This window comes from Anabrus simplex, chromosome 2 (assembly GCF_040414725.1).
Source record: "Anabrus simplex isolate iqAnaSimp1 chromosome 2, ASM4041472v1, whole genome shotgun sequence".
Lineage (NCBI taxonomy): Eukaryota > Metazoa > Arthropoda > Insecta > Orthoptera > Tettigoniidae > Anabrus > Anabrus simplex.
Window position 1 is genome coordinate 165,251,703 of NC_090266.1, and position 19,543 is coordinate 165,271,245.

Here is a 19,543-nt window from a genome sequence, read left to right on the forward strand (position 1 = left end):
ACCCACAATATTCATTCCGTCCTGAAAATATCTGCCCTTTTTAAAGGAGAAACATCATATGCCCTGCCGGTATGCTCAGACAACACAACCGGATATCTTGGTATTTACCGCCTCACCGTGATAGGACGACGTAATGTTATACTCGCATTAAACACCGGAAGACATGCGTGTGGCTTCTAGATCATATGAATCTGACACTTCATCGAAACACTAAAATGATATTGTGACCGCCGTAAACCTATTACTTGCTATAAGCTGCCCAGTGTGCCGTATGGAATCTTAGCGTAATTGGTGAAGGCGTGCAGAGAGGGCTTGCATGTTAAGTAGGAGGCTCGAGACCGGGGCAAGGCATACAAATTTTTTGAAATATTTGTTTAATACGTACCGCACGCAATTTAAGTTCAATACCCGCTTTCATGCCAATTGTGTGTGAATGAATGTGTTTGTGGCCCAAAGAAGGGTCGATTAATCAGCAGACCGGAAATAGCAGGAACACAACTGGCGTGTAATGTTTTATCGCAGCAAACGCTCGATGTGATGACCGTTTCGGTTTATGCACATTCGGGCCCGGTGTCTAAAAGATCATCTTCCGCGCTGAAGCATTCCAGGTGTAATTGCTCGGCAGGGGTCCATGATGAGTTGTCGGAGCTGGTCGGGGTTTTCCGGTGCTTGAGTGTAAACAATGTTCTTCAAATGTCTCCATAAGAACTCTAACGGCGTTAAATCCGGTGATCTGGCGGGCCAAGAAACAGGGCATCCTCGCCCTATCCATTTCCCTGGCAGTTCCTCGTTCAGATGGTTACGAACGTTCAAAGTCGAATGTGTTAGAGCTCCAAACTATTGCAACCACATCGTCAAATGATCATGAAATGGCACATCCTCCAGCAGCAGTGGGAGTTCTTGACGCAGAAAGTGCAGGTGACGTGGGCCCATCCAATAGACCTCAAAGAAGTAAGGTTCAATCAGGCGATCCCCCAAGATTCCACACCAAACATTCACTCCCCATCGTACTTGATGGGCCGCCTGTCGCACCCAGTGATGACTGTCCGGACTCCAATAGTGCATGTTGTGGCGATTGACGTAGCCTGCCCATGGTTGTGGGAAGCGCGATTCGTTCGAGAACAAGATATGCTATACGGATGCTGCATCATTGTCTAGCCTGCTTAATAGCCACCGTCAGAACTCCATTCGAGCTTTGAAATCCCGCCCATGGAATTCCTGGTGTAGCTCAAGATGGTATGGGTGAAATTTATGTTCCCTCTTCTGTTTCACTCGATATAACGGGCTTATCACGGACTGGTGGCTGGTTGGAAATCACGCTTGTTGTTCTTAGGCGTCTTTCAACACGGCGGAATGTCGTAGCAGCCGGGTGTCGCCTGTCTGGATACCGTTCCTGGTACAGACGTAGTGCCTCGCACACGTTAAGTCTTGCTTCCCCATAAATGAGGAGCAGATCAACGTATTCCACTGTGGATAACATGCCGAATGACAGAGATTGCAGTACATTCAGGCCCTAACCAGCGGAGTATGCGCAGGGCACGAGATGAATAACAGCGTCATTTTACTGTTTGAATGTGGCAAACGTAGGCCTGTGTTTATGGATTCAAACATCATACAGATGCAAACATTTTTGAAGGATTCCAACCGCCACTGGCACATTGCGTCGACTGCTAGGCGAACGCCTATCCACATCCGCTACGCTACACCGCTGGAAACATACTGTAGTACGACGAGAGCAGAGTACATACGCCATCCGGTTCGGTGTTAAAGACATTAATTACTGCACTGTTACCTAGTTTTACGCATTGATTCCCCTCTTCGCTACACCCGGACACGAGGCACGACACATTAGCATAGTTACATGGTAAAAGGTCATTGCTACGTGATTTCAAGGAGTCCTGCTCACTCAACATCAGCACAGTACGCCTGCACGAGAACAGCACCCCTATGACCATGTGCACGTTAGTTGGGCTGCAGTAAACGCTATTGGAATGGATTGCTGAATCGCACTGTTATAAGCGTTACAGGACTGGTCACGCTGGTAACTAATGTGAAGTATAATATTCCATATCTCGTACTGTTGTTATTTTATCAGCTGTTGAAGTTAGCCAATCAGGTCACTTCGTGGGAGAATTAAAATTGTCTTTGCAAGACAAAAAAGCAAAGTCACCTCCGTGCAGGCCATGAAGGCCCTTGGAGGAGTGGAAGGTAAAGGCTTCCAACCATTGTTAACCTCGGCGCGTGATGGGGTAGAGTGGTAAGTTCTACGCCCGGCCACCTTTGCCCCAGGAATTAACCTGGTACTCATTTTTGGTGTAGGCTGAGTGAACCTCAGGGCCATATGCACCTCCGGAAGTGAAAATCTCGTTTCTTAAATTTTACGACTTCCTCGCGGCGATTCCAACCCACGTCCTTCCGGGCGAACCGAGCACGCCTTTACCGCCTCGGCCAGGCAGCCCCTGTCTTTGCGAGGCAATGTTACTAAATCTGTACGTGGCTTGAAACCGTCATGAGGGTACAAGTCGAAGAACAAAACTTCTTTAGGGGAGGGTTTTGAATACAGACCTCCGCGCAGACAGGATCGCGCCAAAGCAAGTACGCTACAGTGACACTGGCTGGAAGCTGGAAGCTACGTTTAGTTTGCGTTTGATGCTGATTTCTCGGCATGTTTTTCAGTCAAGCGCAGATTTAGCAACACTGCCGCCCAAAGCCCATATGAATTCGCCCGCGAAGTGTTCTGATTGGTTAACTTCAGCATCTGATAAAATAACAACGGTGCTAGATATGGAATTATTTATTTTAAATTATTTATCAACATGACCAGCCCCCTAACGCTCAAAGAGCCGATTCACGTTGTTTCCCGCCACCCTGTATATTATATTGAACTTACGTGTTTGACAGACTAAAGAGCTTTAAAGCAATATTTACCATATTAATAAGTTCCACTATCACTTTTCTTCCTTTATCCCATTTTTTCCGATAGACACATGATTGAACTGCTCACCAGGTACAAAGCAGGTACTACCGAATCATCAATTGAGGTAAGAGGAGGGATCTTCTTGTTCTGTTCATTATAGAAACGAAGTAAACATCGTGCTCATGTGAGGTGTTACCTGAATGTTCTGTAGCTTTGAAAGAGCTTATATCCACCTTACCTGGGTCGATGATCTAGATGTTCGGCCACTTGAAACATCAAGTAAACAAACAAGCTCCCCCTTACCTGTAGCGCAATCTTCCTCTGGTCTCGTCTCCCGGCTGTTTTCAGCGCCCGCCTGCAGACTTTGGAGGTTAAAGCTGAAAAATAAAATGTGCTTTAAAAGAAAACACATCTGTAAAATAATTAACAGGTAATTTTACATATTATACCATTATTTACTTATGAAAGTTGATTGTTTAAAAAGAGTTACACAGAAAACAGTAGTAAGTGAAGAGGAAAGCGTCTGTAATGACCGATAATACAATAATAATACATTTGAAAATGTGTTGGGTACCGGGTAATTTATAAATCACTTGTATTCACTAATACAACTGATTTGCAGACGCTCAAGGAAAGAATGAGGTCATGGTATTGTATACATTCCTCGCAGGCACATTTTTCTCAGAAACAACTGAAACTATAGATAAAATATTTGTTCATGGTGTCCACATGGTTCGTATGTACATGGCAGGTGAATTATATTTTATTAACAATTAAAATTAAGGCTGACGAAATATTAAAACCGAGGAACATAGGAAGCATGAGCTTCTTCTTCTTCTTCTTCTACTTCTTCTTCTCCTTCTTCTTCTTCTTCTTCTTCCTCCTCCTCCTCTACCCCTTTTCCCACACCTTGTGGGGTGGCGGATGCCATCTTTGGAGCACATGTGGATTTGGCCTGTTTTACTTCCCGATGCCCTTCCTGACGCAAACTTTTTATGGAAGGATGTAATCACTATTGCGTGTTTCTGTGGTGATTGGTAGTGTAGTGTGTTGTCTGAAAATGAAGAGGAAAGTTTTGGAACCAACACAAATACACAGTCCCAGAGCCATAAGAATTAATCAAACATGACTAAAATCCCCGACCCGGACGGGAATCGAACCCGGGTCCCTCTAAACCAGAGGCCACAACGCTGACCGTTCAGACAATGAGTCGGACATACAAAACATGAGCTTTTTTTTGGGGGGGGGAGCTAGTATACATAGAGGTGGTACTGCAGTTCGGCGTAGCAATTAAAGTTGAGTGAGCTTCAGGCGTCCGCCTCTGTGGTGCAGTGGTCAGTGTGATTATCTGCCACCCCCGGAGGCCTGGATTCGATTCCCGGCCCTGCCACGAAATTCGAAAAGTGTTACGAGGGCTGTAACGGGGTCCACTCAGCCTCGGGAGGTAAACTGAGTAGAGGTGGGTTCGATTCCCACCTCAGCCATCCTCGCAGTGGTTTTCCGTGGTTTCCCACTTTTCCTCCAGGCAAATGCCGGGATGGTACCTAACTTAAGGCTACGGCCGCATCCTTCCCTCTTCCTTATCTATCCCTTACAATCTTCCCATTTCCCACCAAGGTCCCTGTTCAGCATAGCACGTGAGGCCGCCTGGGCGAGGTACTGGTCATTCTCCCCAGTTGTATCCCCGACCCAATGTTTCCCGCTCCAGGACACTGCCTTTGAGGCGCTAAGTCCGAGGGAAATACCAACCCTGGAGCGTAAACAGATTCAGAAGAAGAAGAGCTTCAGGCAGTAATATTGCGAATTATCCATGCTGTATGATTTTGTAATTACAAACTTGACAAATTACACTGAACACCGCACCCTAGTGGATACGAGCTAGACTTCCTTGCTGTTCGAAAATTTGAATTTATCAAGGAAATGGACCAGTGATATTATCACTTCAAATACATGATGCCTACAATGCACAAGATAAAAGCACGTAGACGCCATATGTATCCACCTAACCCTGAGAAACCTAGGTATACTTGTTTAAACTAGATAATAAGTACACTGTACATTTAGTCCTCTATCTTGCTGCAAGTTTAGCATAATGGCGGTCGACCTGGGTTCGAATTCCGGCTATATAACGAATTTATGACTGCTTAATACTAGAATACTACCGCGTCGTTATCTTTACGCGGCAGTTTGGTAACATAGCCTACTGCTCTAAAAACGGAAGTCCTGAGCACCGAACGCCTCGCTACCTTCAGTTGGAGGCAAGCTGCATTGTTGGACGTGTCTATCCATGATCCCGGCTGTTACGAAAGCAGTGTTTTACAAGTTAGTGTAGTCGTGAAATTTACGACACGTTGGAATTACTGTAAGTTTTTTGTTGTTTGCGATTGAAATGACGTTTCCCTCGCTTCTCTCTGTAGCGTCACGAATAGGATAGAGTTTTTTTGAAAACTGTGCGAAATCAACTCCAAGTTTTAACAAGAAAATATGACAACGAATTCCATCACTTCCGCCGAAATAGAGGCAATGTTATCGAACATGACTGAAGACAGTGACACGGGACAGATTAGCGGTATCTCCAGTGACGAAGCAGATTCTGAAACTTTGTCATCACCGAGGCTTCAACTTGATCGAGACGGAGCGCGTGGTGCAGACCTGTCTCGTGGTTTACAGGTGACTCTTGGAAATAAACGTGTGCGCAGCTTGAGGCCTGCCACTACACGAGTATCTACGGCTAGTTGTCATGAATTTGGAGATTTTCTTTTTGCTAGTGGCTTTACGTCGCACCGACACAGTTAGGTCTTATGACGACGACGGGATAGGAAAGGCCTAGGAGTGGGAAGGAAGCGGACGTGGCCTTAATTCAGGTACAGCCCCAGCATTTGCCTGGTGTGAAAATGGGAAACCACGGAAAAACCACCTTCAGGGCTGCCGACAGTGGGGTTCGAACCCACTATCTCCCGGATGCAGGTTCACAGCTGCACCGCCCTAACCGCACAGCCAACTCGCCCGGTAATTTCGAGATAGTGGTTCGGATGATAAGTACATTCTGTCTGATTCTGTTTGTGAAACTTCCAGTGACAATGAACCTGCTGTCAAGATGAGGCGTAGCCTATTGCAGATAACGTGAAGACTATTCCAATGCCACCAAAACATTCACGTGAAAATAATCCGCAAGGTGGCCTCTGTAGGTCCAAGTCATTCTGCCATAATCGTACCTTCAAAATTTTCTTTCAGGGGCAAGAATGGTTACCGGAGGACCACAGAACTATGCTCCTTAGGAACCAGAACAGCAAGAATGAACATCGTGCGTTTCTTTCAAGGGCAAGCAAGAGAAGCCCAAGATCCGGTCGACTGTTTTTCATTATTTATAAATGATAAAATATTACTGAGAGCCTCCGTGGCTCAGACGGCAGCGCGTCGACCTCTCATGGCTGGATACCGTGGTTCAAATCCCGGTCCCTCCATGTGAAATTTGTGCTGGACAAAGCAGAGGCGGGACAGGTTTTTCTCCGGGTACTCCGGTTTTCCGTGTCATCTTACATCCCAGCAACACTCTCCATTATCATTTCATCGCATTTATCAGTCATTAATATCAGCTTGGGAGTGGCGACCCCATTGTTATAATAGCCTATATCTGGTTCATTCATTCCATCCCTGACCCGGTCAAAGACTGGAAAGCAGGTTGTACGTTCTCATTTTCAAAATATTACTGAACAATGTTACACATACCAATGAGGAAATACGAAGAAAGCAAACTAAGTACTGTACTTGATGTTAAGTGCAACTATATCCGAGACTTGTGTTGAGAAGGTGAGAGCCATAGTTAGACTATTAATTTTATCAGCTGAACTCAGAGACAATCATCTACCAACTTGACGCATGTTTGTGTGGTTCATTGTATAAAGCAACTTGCAGTAAGGACATATTTATTAGACAGCATGCGTTTTTTTTATGATAAAGAAACAAGGGCCAACCGGACACAAATTGATCCCTTTACACACATACGTGAGATATGGAATATGTATTTATCGCAAATGTTTTCAGTTTCTACACTCTTGGTTCGTACGTTACAGTTGATGAGTAGCTGCTGGCTTGTCGAGGTCGTTGCAAATTTCGTATGTACATTCCAAACAAGCCAGCAAAGTATGGAACACAGTGTCCGGCTCCATGGCCAAATGGTTAGCGTGCTGGCCTTTGGCCACAGGGGTCCCGGGTTCGATTCCCGTTAGGGTCGGGAATTTTAACCATCATTGGTTAATTTCGCTGGAACAAGGGCTGGGTGTATGTGTCGTCTTCATCATCATTTCATCTTCATCACGACGCGCAGCTCGCCTACGGGTGTCAAATAAAAAAAGACCTGCATCTGGCGAGTCGAACATGTCCTCGGACACTCCCGGCACTAAAAGCCATACGCCATTTCATTTCATGGAATACCGTTAGTAATAATGTGCGATATGGCTACCAAGTACATGATAAACGCTATTCCTTATTTGGGAAAGGGAACAGCATTTGGTGGGGTTCCACTCGGTGAGTTTTTTGTCAAAGAACGTACAAAACCAATTCATGGGATCAACAGAAATGTAACGACAGATAACTGGTTCACGTCCGTTCCTTTAGCAGATGAGTTACTAAATGAACCCTATGAACTAACAACTGTAGAACTTTACGGAAGAATAAAAGGGAAACTCCTCCTGAAATGCTGGCTACTAAACAGTGTAAGGTCAGATCACATATTTTCTGTTTTGAAAAGGAAAACACTCTGGTGTCGTACATGTCTAAATATAAGAAACTGGTTATTTTACTATCCAGTATGCATGAAGGGGCTAAAGTATCCGCAGAGAACAACAAAGCAAAAATAAGTTGTTATAACGGTACTAAATCCGGAGTGGATACTTTCGACCGCATGTGTTCGTCCATTAACTCCAGCAGAAAAACACGCAGGTTGCCAATATGTGTCTTATATGGGATTACAAATGCAGCATGTATGAATTCATGGGTTATTCATTGCCACAGCGCACAACAGATGAAACAGAAATCCATCAGCCGGCGTAAATTCATGCTTGGCTTGCACAGTGCTTTGACGCAACCGTGGTTAGAGAAACGGAGCAGTATTCCAAATTTGCCGCGATCAACTCGCACAACCATCAAGGACATTCTTGGTGAAAATGAGTCCTCTGGAAGTGGAGTTCCTGTCCAGACAAAGAGAACAGTTTGTTCGGTATGCCCACTGCGTTTAAGAAGAATGATGACCAACTTCGGTGGACACTGTCCCCGCGCTATTTGTGCCCAACATCGTGCAATGTGCTGTGTTTTGTGTGACGTATGAACAATCAAATCAGACCTATTGTTATTAAATCTTCACTTCTTACTTCTTGAGACTGCTTACATTACTTTAATGTGGAAAAGTTTTAAATTTGTACCATCATACTGTTTAAATAAAACCGGGCGAGTTGGCCGTGCGGTTAGGGACGCACAGCTGTGAGCTTGCATCCGGGAGATGGTGGGTTCGAACCCCACCGTCGGCAGCCCTGAAGATAGTTTTCAGTGGTTTACCAATTTTCACACCAGTCAAATGCTGGGGGTTAACCTTACTTAAGGCGACGGTCGCTTCCTTCCCACTCCTAGACCTTCCCTATCCAATCGTCGCCATAAAACCTATTTGTGTCGGTGCGACGTAAAACAACCTGTAATGAAATAGCTTTTAAAAAAAGAACCGTAACTTTTACGAGTGATTGGAATTAACGTAACTCCTAGGTAACGTTAGTATTCTAGGGTCAAAGGGACTTAGTAGTGCAATTGCGAAGGGAAATTTATTCAGATTTCGATCTTGGCCATCGTACAAACGGTCTTCTGTGTTCATTCCACACCAGCCCACCAGGTGAGTTGGCCGTGCGGTTAGGGTCGGGCAGCAGTGAGCTTGCATCCGGGAGATAGTGGGTTCAAATCCCACTGTCGGCAGCCCTGAAGATGGTTTTCCGTGGTTTCCCATTTTCACACTAGGCAAATGCTGGGGCTGTACTTTAATTAAGGCCACGGCCGCTTCCTTCCCACTCCTAGGCCTTTCCTGTCCCATCGTCGCCATAAGACCTATCTGTGTCAGTGCGACGTAAAGCAAATAGCAAAAAAAAAAAAAAAGAAAAAAAAATAGCACACAACCTCAACATGAAAATAAGATGGAACCTGATTTATTGGTGATGATCAGTTCGTAGCTCAATTTATTACAAATAAAAGCTTCAGTGCTGTCTTAACTGACACATAGTTGATCAGGCATGCTTGAAACGCACTAGGCATTGGGGGGGGGATAATTACGAAATCCTAAGTCCATTATATGCAGTATAAATTACATTATCTTTTAAATCTTACCTGATAACGAATATTAAGAATTTCATATTATCAACATCGACTGAATTCTTATCCTGATTTCTTGTTCCGACAGTAAATTGTCAAAAAGGAAGCATTTGAATGACGGTTGACTTCCGTCAATATGCTCCGAAGGTTATAATTATTTGTTGAAATATTTACTACGACAAAATTGAATTGCTATATTACTCTTAGACTAAGTACTACATTCACATCTACTGTTCATCAATGTTAAAGTACTTTTTTATCCATGCTTCATCTCAGTTTACAGAATTTCAATTGACCTTCACGTCTTCGTGGAATTCTCAGCTTCTGCCGTTGGTAACGTGTCGAACATCTGGCAGGTAGGGAAATGCCTATCTTTTAGATTTAATGAGTAAGTGTCAATTAATTAAAATTGATAAACGCAGGGTGTTTCCGGAGGAGTAGTAAGCATGTCGTCGGGATGCAGTAGTATGGACCATTTAAAGAAAAAGTGTTCTTATAAACACGTATCCAATTTGCAATATGTGTGGAATTGCGGATATTTGTATGTACCCAAAAGAACAACTTTACAAACATTCTTAAAGACACAGAAATAACTTACTGATACATTAACTGATGTGGGAACTTACTTTGTTGGTCCCGAGACCATACTCCATTTGATTTTTTTCTTTGGGATGGATGGAATGCGAAGACTACAGAAAGTTAAAGGTAAAAGTTAAAAGTAAGGAACGAATTCGTCGCTCGTGTTATGCAGAGTTCTAGCACCATAAGAGAACGCCAAGGAGACCTCCGATGAGCTACACGTATTACTGCCAAGAGAGCTGAAAAGTGTAGTAAAGTCGGTGATTGGATATCTGAACATGTACTGTGAACTCTACCAAAGGACGTACGGTAGGTTTGTACATCAATAAATGCAACGATAAGTTATTTGTGCTGAACTGTTGTAAATGATTTAATACTTTTGCATTAATAAATCATTTGGGTTGAACTATAGCAAATTATCTGCGGTTTATCAGACCACCAGAACGCCCTGAAGAGCGAAGGCCTACATCTTACGAGGTGACGCATGGTTGGTGTGACGAATTCTCTCGGCCTTTATTCTTAGTTTTCTAGAACACGGTTGCCATCTCACCGCCAGATAGCCCCTCAGTTGTATTCATGTAGGCGCAGTGGACCTCGAGCCAACCCTCAGATCCAGGTAAAATTCCTGGCCGGGAATCGAACCCGGGGCATCCGGATGAGAGGCGGAAAAGTTATGTCTAGGCCTTGGGGCCGGATGTGGGGTTTGTGCGTAATTAAATACATCAGTAATTCATTTGTGTGTCGTTAACTTTCATCCGCTCACGTGGGCGGATAATGACCGACATTTATGAAACAAGACGCTCACATCACTGAGGGAAGCTATAATATTCTCTAGTTACACATAGTTTCGAAGGACAGCAGACCATGGCAACATCTAGTTTCTCATTTTTGTTCCCAAGTTCCTTTCCCCTGTAGTTTTGAATTTGTCCCTTCTGCTGTCACTGATCTTCGATAGATGACACCACTGCTGGCATCACAAAACCTAACCCGTCAATGGTGGGTACACAACAGCGAGTCCTCCTATCTGTCCGAATATTTTGTAACACACATCACCAACCACCAGTAACCATTACATTCCTCCACATTGGATCAGTCTCAGAAAGCCCATACGGCCGTAAATCAGAGCTGATCCCAATAAACTGAGAAAAGAGGCCTGGAAGAGGAGGAGGCAGAAGAACAAGGGGAATAATAATAAGAAAGCGAAATACCTCAGTGTGAGCAGCCCATATTTCACATTTGACTGCTGCACACATCAATATCACTTCAAGACGTACTTAAAAGTGCTGTCTTCAATCAAGTAACCTTGAGATTCAACAGGTTAATCTGCTAATACACAAATTCTTCCTGGTGCTATATCAATTCTAGAATTCATTATTCAATAACGTAATTTGACTCTTCGTTTGACGTCCATAAAATGAGTGGAGGAAGTGCCCCTGGCAATGGTCACCTTACTTACGGTGTTTCAGATGTCTAAGAAATCTCATACATTTTATTTTGCCGGCCAGGACTGTCTTTCATCAATTATTGCATAGGGCTATCTAATGGATGAACGTTTTACTAATGAAAGAGACAATCGTTGTCTAATATATTGCAATTTTTGTTGGCGTGAAATTTTGGATTCTATGGAATAGAGGCAGAGGCGGTTGACTGTTAAAAGAATGTAAACCCTTAGTCCCTCGTCAAATGAGCATTTTAAACGAAGAACTAAATTTATAATTTTCCGCCTTATCATCAAAGTCATTTTCATTATACGATAATGTTTACCCATTGCAGACTAATCAGTTCCCCCCCTGTTTTCCCGGGATCTAAATGGTGATTTGTAGTTGTGAGATAGGTATTCGAGTCATGATCCCAAAATATCGGTATTCACAAGCGTAGATGATACCACTCTCAGAACCACACGTTTGGCACAAGTAAATCTCTCTCAGAAGATCGTAATGTCATTAAAGTACACACTACAGTATGTCAACTTTCCAGCAAGGAGGATCTGCGCTGAAGACTGTGTGCGCATTGTTGGAATCTTGTGTTGTAATAATATATAACCTCTAAATGCACAATTTATTGTTTCTTTTAAGTATTCTTCTCATTTCAAAAGCAACGCATTATCATCAGAAAAATATTTTGTTTAAAGTAACTGTCAAATAAATAAATAAAGTTTAATGTTACGTTCATATGTAAGGTTGTGCAATTCTGCGATAAACATTGTTATAGTGCTAATGTTATATTATCTTTTTAAAGTTCACACCTCACTCTAGCTAATTAGCATGAAGAGTCTTGAAACAAACGAGTGTTCGTTTTTGCCTTACTAGCGTGTTAATCTGAAAATTAAAAGTATATACACACACTTTTACAAAGTTGTATGACAGGAAGGAGAATACTCAACTGTCCAAGAGAATGCATAGAAAGCAAGTGAATTCTCCTTTGCAAATATGCAATGCTGCACATTTAAGGAACAACTCATGAGGGACCATAAAGTGGTCTATTGAGCCCAATGACCAGTTTCTTGAACACCACACTTGAACTTAACTGCTCTCAAAATAACCCTTCATCTCATGAGTGTGATTTCAGTTCTCAAAACACACAAACCAATGTTTCTATGAACGTAGCATTTGAATGAGGCTTATGTACAAAGTCCCTCTCTCCTACCTGGCATAGTTTAACCGAGGCTCACTGGGGTACGAGTAGTCATCCTCAGTGATGTCTTGAGATGCCAACAGTTCCTCCAGACGGGTCAGCAACTCGTGCAGGTCAGCTGTGCCATGACGCAGCGACTCCCTGACAAAACAGAAAATCATATTAGAATAAAATTGTCTTACAAATTTTCAGAAGGAATGCAAAACAGCCTCCATTGATGTACTGGAGTTCACTGAAGGAATTTGTATCCTTGGCACTAAGTGATACACAGTGGCGTATACTGAGGGCTACCAAGGCTATCAGTGAAGCCCAAACCACTTTTGAGAATGATGGAAGTCTAAAGCACATTATAATGTAAGCATCTGACACATTATTCCATTTACAAAACTTGAAAGCAATGAGGAAAAATGTCGCACGTATTTCTGAGAGCAAGGCATCGGAGATTGATATTGCAGCCCAGACTCTCGTCCCTCTCCCCTCGACTCACCTCAAGCGGCTCGCTGCTCTATATCGGACAGGAGCGGTGACCGAGGGTACAGGTGTGCTAGGCTTCGGTCCGCCACTGCTATCAACCATGCGTTACTCATCGTATACAGTATATTTCCTCACCACATACTTCTGACCTAAATATATAGATAACAGAGTGCTGGTATTTCACTCCCATTTTCTTCTACATCCTTGTAGGAAGACACTGCAGGGCTGCTGTTATAGGAGTAATTTAGTTTTCTTTTTATTGGTAGATCTGCTAAAATGAAATGCAATCTTTCAGGTTTAGTGTTCTCTTGATCCCAGCATAAGCCACTGGTGATACAGAATATTCAGTCCAATTTTAGGTCACCCTTTATCCCAAGTCGTATCCTGGTACTCATTAATGTAGGCTCCATGGGTAATGTTCCTCTCTAAAAGTGGAAGTCTCATTTCTAAATACCTCCTCTTCCTGACGAGGAACCAAACTCATTTCTTTTCGGGTGAACCGAAAACATAATGTGTGCATCAGGTGGAAAGACCCAGAGCACTGGCGAAGAGGTGAAAAGCATGTGTGTGTTAAAACTCAGTAAATATAACGAAAAACTCCAGACATGTGTGAAACTACCATATACATACGTTTAGCTTTCTGAGACGCTGTCTACATCAGTTCATGAAAGTAAATGAATTGTAACGTTAGCATGAAATACTACGAGCTGCAGCACAACCATAGTCTGCGTTCTGTCAACAAGTCCTCTGATATGAATAGCTAGGCAGCACGAGTTTAAATAACGGCAATTTACATAACATAACTGATACGTAATGAAGCGAAGAATTATACTTGATATCGGCTATCGGAAAATTCTACTATTTCTAATAGATCGTTTCTGTAAAGGACATCACATTTTAAAAACCCTACAGAATACAAAACAAGTCATATCAGTATAATTCATTCAGTGGGATTGTCATTAGTTTATACTTATTATTTTTCCAATGTTGATGACAACATTTATGATAGTTACCCTACCCTCATGTTGGTATACTGAACGGATACATGTGAAGATTGCTCTGATGAGTCACGTTACCTTTTATTTATTCATTCAAGCCTCTGTGACCTATTCGATTGTCTAAAGTATAGAAGAATGCGTGAGCATACACTTGGCAAGAACATGTCACACGTGTACTATAATAAACATATTGAGATTCACCGCCAGACAGTGTAACCTTCACGAAGAATGTTCTGAACGAGTTCACGAAATTTGGAAGGAAATAAAATAAAAAGTAATTTCATAACCGTTAAGTAACGTGCAATTGAAATTGACACAGTTGATCCATACTAAAGTAATTCAATATTTTATATACTTGTAAATAAATTCATAATTATCTTATTCTATAACACTTCTGTTAGCTATTGTCTACAAATCATTCAACTGTCTTGAAGCTATGGTCACCTCTACAGTTTACAATAATTGTGATGGGTGGTCTGAAAGGCAGCACAAGCAACTCATATAATGACACAAGGATGAACATAAAATCGTTTCCTGGTGAAATTGAGATTTGAGGAAAGAATGGGAGGAGGAGTCAAAAAATGTTTTATACAGTACATGAGAAGTTGGATAAATGGAGAATGAGAACCGGCGTCAAGGAACGTAAGACGGACGTGACGTCAAGAAAACGAAACTGAAAAGAGAGGTCAGCAATAGAAATTTGATACATCAAAACTGAAGTTATGGAGAGTTTCAAGTACACAAGGTGAATTAGAGGAGAATTCTTCATAAGATATTTGAATAAAATGGAGGATATAACGGATGTTTACTACCACAGAGATTTAATCTCCCATGGAACAATTATATACAAAAGAAGGCTAAACATATACTGCACAGGATGTATGACTTATCTGAAGGGAACATAAGAGGCTGTGGCATAGCCACTGTTGAGAATGAGTGAACAGCGGGTACAAACCGTGCACGTGAAATTTCTGAGAATTATGTTTCAGAGGATTTATGGAAACTGGGAGTCATGCGGTAAAGAAAGATAAGTTTATAAAATGATGAAAAATAATCTGCTTGGTACTGTCGTATATGAAGATTTATTCCAGATATAAAATATACTCATAAAAATCAAACACTTCTTTAGGACGTATTCGATTAAAATTAAACAAGGCACAGAAGGATAGTAATGAGTTCCTTGCGACCATCGACAATAATTCCTCAATTTAATGTCATAGAACCGCTTCGAAGTCTTGAACTATCCGTCGAATATCTTGCTAGAATTACTCATCAAAATATCATTATAAACTTATAACCCTGGCGCTTTGCTTCGTGTGATCTAGGGACTCGTCTCTGCATAAGCCCCCTAATGTAGAAATTGTCAATTGGCTGGTAATAATCCAACTCAGTTCGAGCTAATATGTGAAGAGATATGAATTTCGTCCTTTAAACGCATCCCTTAGCACTCATAAAGCTTTCCATTACCCTGCTCTTTTTAGTTTCACAGAGTGCCATCTCCCCTGCCATTCTCTTGAGGGCAAGTTGAAGACATCTTGCTTCACCACTATGGCGATGATAAGTAAATAAATGCAATGTAAATTTTAATCTTATACCAGTTGTATAGTAACATTTGAAGTAATTCCACATACTGTATTACAGTTGACTATATTTGTAAGTAGTACAGGAGATATTATAAGTAGAATTTTGTAAACAATATAAATTTATTAAGGGTGAGCTATGTGTTTAATTGAAAACATTCTTAGCGTAAATTGTATAATATTGTATTATAGGAAAATTTTCTCCTCTTGTTAATTTAATGCTTAGTGCTTGACAATAATATATTTTAGTGTACCATTTGCCACCGAGGTAGACACCTCATTTGCAAATAAAGAGATTTTGATTTGATTTTGATTTTGATTTTGGTAAGAGCTGATACCAATATCATTCTTGCTTCTGTATTGTCATCATTGGCATATATATAATTCATCACCAGCAACTCTACGGTCAATTAATAAGTGAAGGGAATCGAGAGGCAAGCTTTATTTGCTAAAAATGTTTTGTATTTTCACATTGCCATTGGAAAGGGATGTTCTCTTCTCTATATTTTCTAAACATTATTATATAGTAGATAACGATAATTGAGGTTCAAGGATTATAGCCCGTAGGGTTCTGTAGCTGGAAATATTTAACGGAATATTGTAAAAATCAGAGGCTCATTGAAGCACAACTATGACACTAAAGTACCCTTCACAATCCTCACGAACGCCAACATTTTCGGACTAAAATGGCCACCGTGATAATATTCATACTAGATAAACTCCTTTAATAAAAGTTATGAAATATCTTATTTTAGAACGGGTAAAAATTAGCAGCATCTTTTCTACCCGTTGCCTTCGCATCATAAATTTAATATCAACCAGCCAATTAGAGGACAAGCCACGAAATTTCGAAATTCACAAATCACGGCAGCAGAAATGTTCAGGTGTCATAATGGAAGCGTAGTGAGAACTAACTAATTTGAGGGCAAGCCAAGAGATTTTGAAATTAGCTAACAACATTACAGCAACTGTACATAGTTTTCAAGAATAGCAAGCAACGCACAACGTACGGAATTGAGGGGAATACAATCTTTTTTTTAAACTTTAAAATATTATTTATAACAACTCCAGCGTAAAGGTTTCAAACAGCTCACAAATTTTTGATAAAAATGAAAGGAGTATTTCAGTTCCATACATTTTTGCCGGCGCGCTAACTGCATGCTGTTATTTATTCCGGTACGGCGTACGAGAACCTGAGCACATGCGCTACATCACATTCGAGATGACATTCGAAAGGAGGAAATCAATCAAGCGTGTGCTGAAACTTCATAATTTATTTCAAAGGAATTGCACTACACTATTTTATCTATCTTTCTAAGAGATAAATTAGGCCGGCTGCGTAGCGCAGTTACCTTGGAAATGATTTCCTTCTCTAAGTTTATCGAATTGAATCCCAGAGAAATCAGTTGTCATTTAAGAGTGAACTAATTTAAGAAATCCTAGGCAATAGACATACTATCTCGTTAAAGAACTCTTTTAGGATGCGATTACGGCGTTCATTTTCCTATGCTAACGTGTAAAGGAAAATGAAGCTTACCGTACCACACTCTAGAAATGCGTATTTGCATGACTTATTTACGCACTCCTACAGTATAATGTACTTAAGGTTCAGTTACCTTTTTTTTCTGCTAGGGGCTTACGTCGCACCGACACAGATAGGTCTTATGGCGACGATGGGACAGGAAAGGACTAGGAGTTGGAAGGAAGCGGCCGTGGCCTTAATTAAGGTACAGCCCCAGCATTTGCCTGGTGTGAAAATGGGAAACCACGGAAAACCATCTTCAGGGCTGCCGATAGTGGGATTCGAACCTACTATCTAGCGGATGCAAGCTCACAGCCGCGCGCCTCTACGCGCACGGCCAACTCGCCCGATCCAGATACCTTTACACGTTAGCATACGAAAATGAACACAACGAAAATTGTTCTGATAGACTGCATATCCATATGTAGCAGGGAGGCGTGGCCAGTCATAAGGAAAATACTGGATAGGAAGAGCATTCATTGTGAGATATGAGGTTTTGCCCGAACAGCAACGATTTAATCCTTAGTGCAATGAACATTTGTTCTTATTCTTTTCGATTAAGTTCAGGTATAGAACTAATAACACTGTTCATTTGGATAAGATTTTCTCAGTGTCTATATATAAAATAGTTATTCTTCAATTAATATAGCACATAAATTGCAATGCACATCACACTATCTAGAACACAAAAATCGTAACATGTCCTGATATTTCCTATCTGGGAACAATTAATTTGTGTACACTTATTGCAGGACATAAGGTTTAGTATTTATGCAGTCAAGTATTTATCGTGTGCGGCTATTTTCAATGGTTTAAAATAATTTGCTAGAAATTTTCAACACTAACAGTCGAGATGCATCATATTTCTGAGTCAGATTTTCCGAAGTATATACAGAGTACCAGTACCATATTTAGTACATTCACTGATCACTGTAAAATATTATTTCCTAATTTTTTGTTTTGTTTGCTATTTGCTTTACGTCGCACCGACACAGATATCTTATGGCGACGATGGGACAAGAAAGGCCTAGAAGTTGGAAGGAAGCGGCCGTGGCCTTAATTAAGGTAAAGCCCAGCATTTGCCTGGTGTGAAAATGGGAAACCACGGAAAACCATCTTCAGGGTTGCCAACAGTAGGAATCGAATCCACTATCTCCCGAATGCAAGCTCACAGCCGCGCGTCTCTAACCGCACGGCCAACTCGCCCAGTAAGGTTAATATTATAATGAATTCAACTCTGTGTTACATTACACATTTAGTTGTTTATAAATGCACGAATACCACCAGGCAGTTGCGATAGTCGACTGTTTAGCATCCACCACTGCACAACTGATTAGCACTTCAGTCATATATACAACATATGCAGAACAGGCATGATAATAATAATAATAATAATAATAATAATAATAATAATAATAATAATAATAATAATAATAATAATAATAATGTCCACTGTGGTGTAGTGGTTAGTGTGATTAGCTGCCACCCCTGAAGGCCCTGGTCGATTCCCGGCTCTGCCACGAAATTTGAAACGTAGTACGAGGACGGGAACCGGGTCCACTCAGCCTCGAGAGGTCAAATGAGTAGAGGAGGGTTCGATTCCCACCTCAGCCATCCTCGAAGTGGTTTTCCGTGGTTTCCCCACTTCTCCTCCAGGCAAATGCTGGGATGGTACCTAACTTAAGGCCACTGCCGCTTCCTTCCCCCTTCTTTGTCTATCCCTTTCAATAGTCCCATCCTCCAACAAGGCCCCTGTTCAGCATAGCACGTGAGGCCGCCTGGGCGAGATGGTGGTCCTTCTTCACAGTTGTATCCCCGACCCAAAGTCTCAAGCTCCAGGACACTGTCCTTGAGGCGGTAGAGGTGGGATCCCATGCTATGTCTGAGAGAAACCAACCCTGGACGGTAAATAAATAAATAAATAAATAATAATAATAATATAATAATATAATAATATAATAATATAATAATAATTACAACAACAAACGTAAAGCACATTCTCTACTGTTCGTATTATTGCAACAGGAAAACGAATGCTATCAAATCTTTATTTATTTATTATTATTATTATTATTATTATTATTATTAGCAGTAGTAGTAGTAGTAACAGTAATATTGCAACAATAATAAAAAGCAAATCTTATTCTCATTGGTGCAAGATATCGACGCTCGCTATCAAAATTCACAAAGTGTCAGCCTCTACTCACAACTGTCGTGGCTAGAGGACTGACCTTCGGGCTCAGCCGCTCAGGGTACAGGTTCTTAGCAAAATAGGAGTGAAAGACAGGAGTAGCCGTTTCTGACAACGCTGACCTACAGAATGCTTCTCCGGTCAATGTCAGCAAGCAAGCTTGTAGTTTTACGTGACTACTGATAACGTGATCTAAGCCATGGATCTCAGTTTTAACCGGACGGCAATTTCAACGTTAAAAATCCCATATTTGTTGTTCGGGATTTGAACCGTGACCACCTTGATGAGGAGCCAGTGATG

General features: G+C 41.6%; 1 protein-coding gene across 1 annotated transcript in view; it reads right to left on the reverse strand.

Moving 5' to 3' along the window:
• The window catches only part of LOC136862721 (cadherin-like and PC-esterase domain-containing protein 1), a 1,291,344-nt gene that overhangs the window by 737,917 nt on the left and 533,884 nt on the right, over positions 1-19,543 (reverse strand). The window contains exons 9-10 of the mRNA XM_067138943.2: positions 12,491-12,619; positions 3,221-3,294 (exon numbers count right to left, since the gene is read on the reverse strand). Of these exons, the coding sequence (XP_066995044.2) occupies positions 3,221-3,294; positions 12,491-12,619 (203 nt within the window). The remainder of the gene's footprint in view (positions 1-3,220; positions 3,295-12,490; positions 12,620-19,543) is intronic.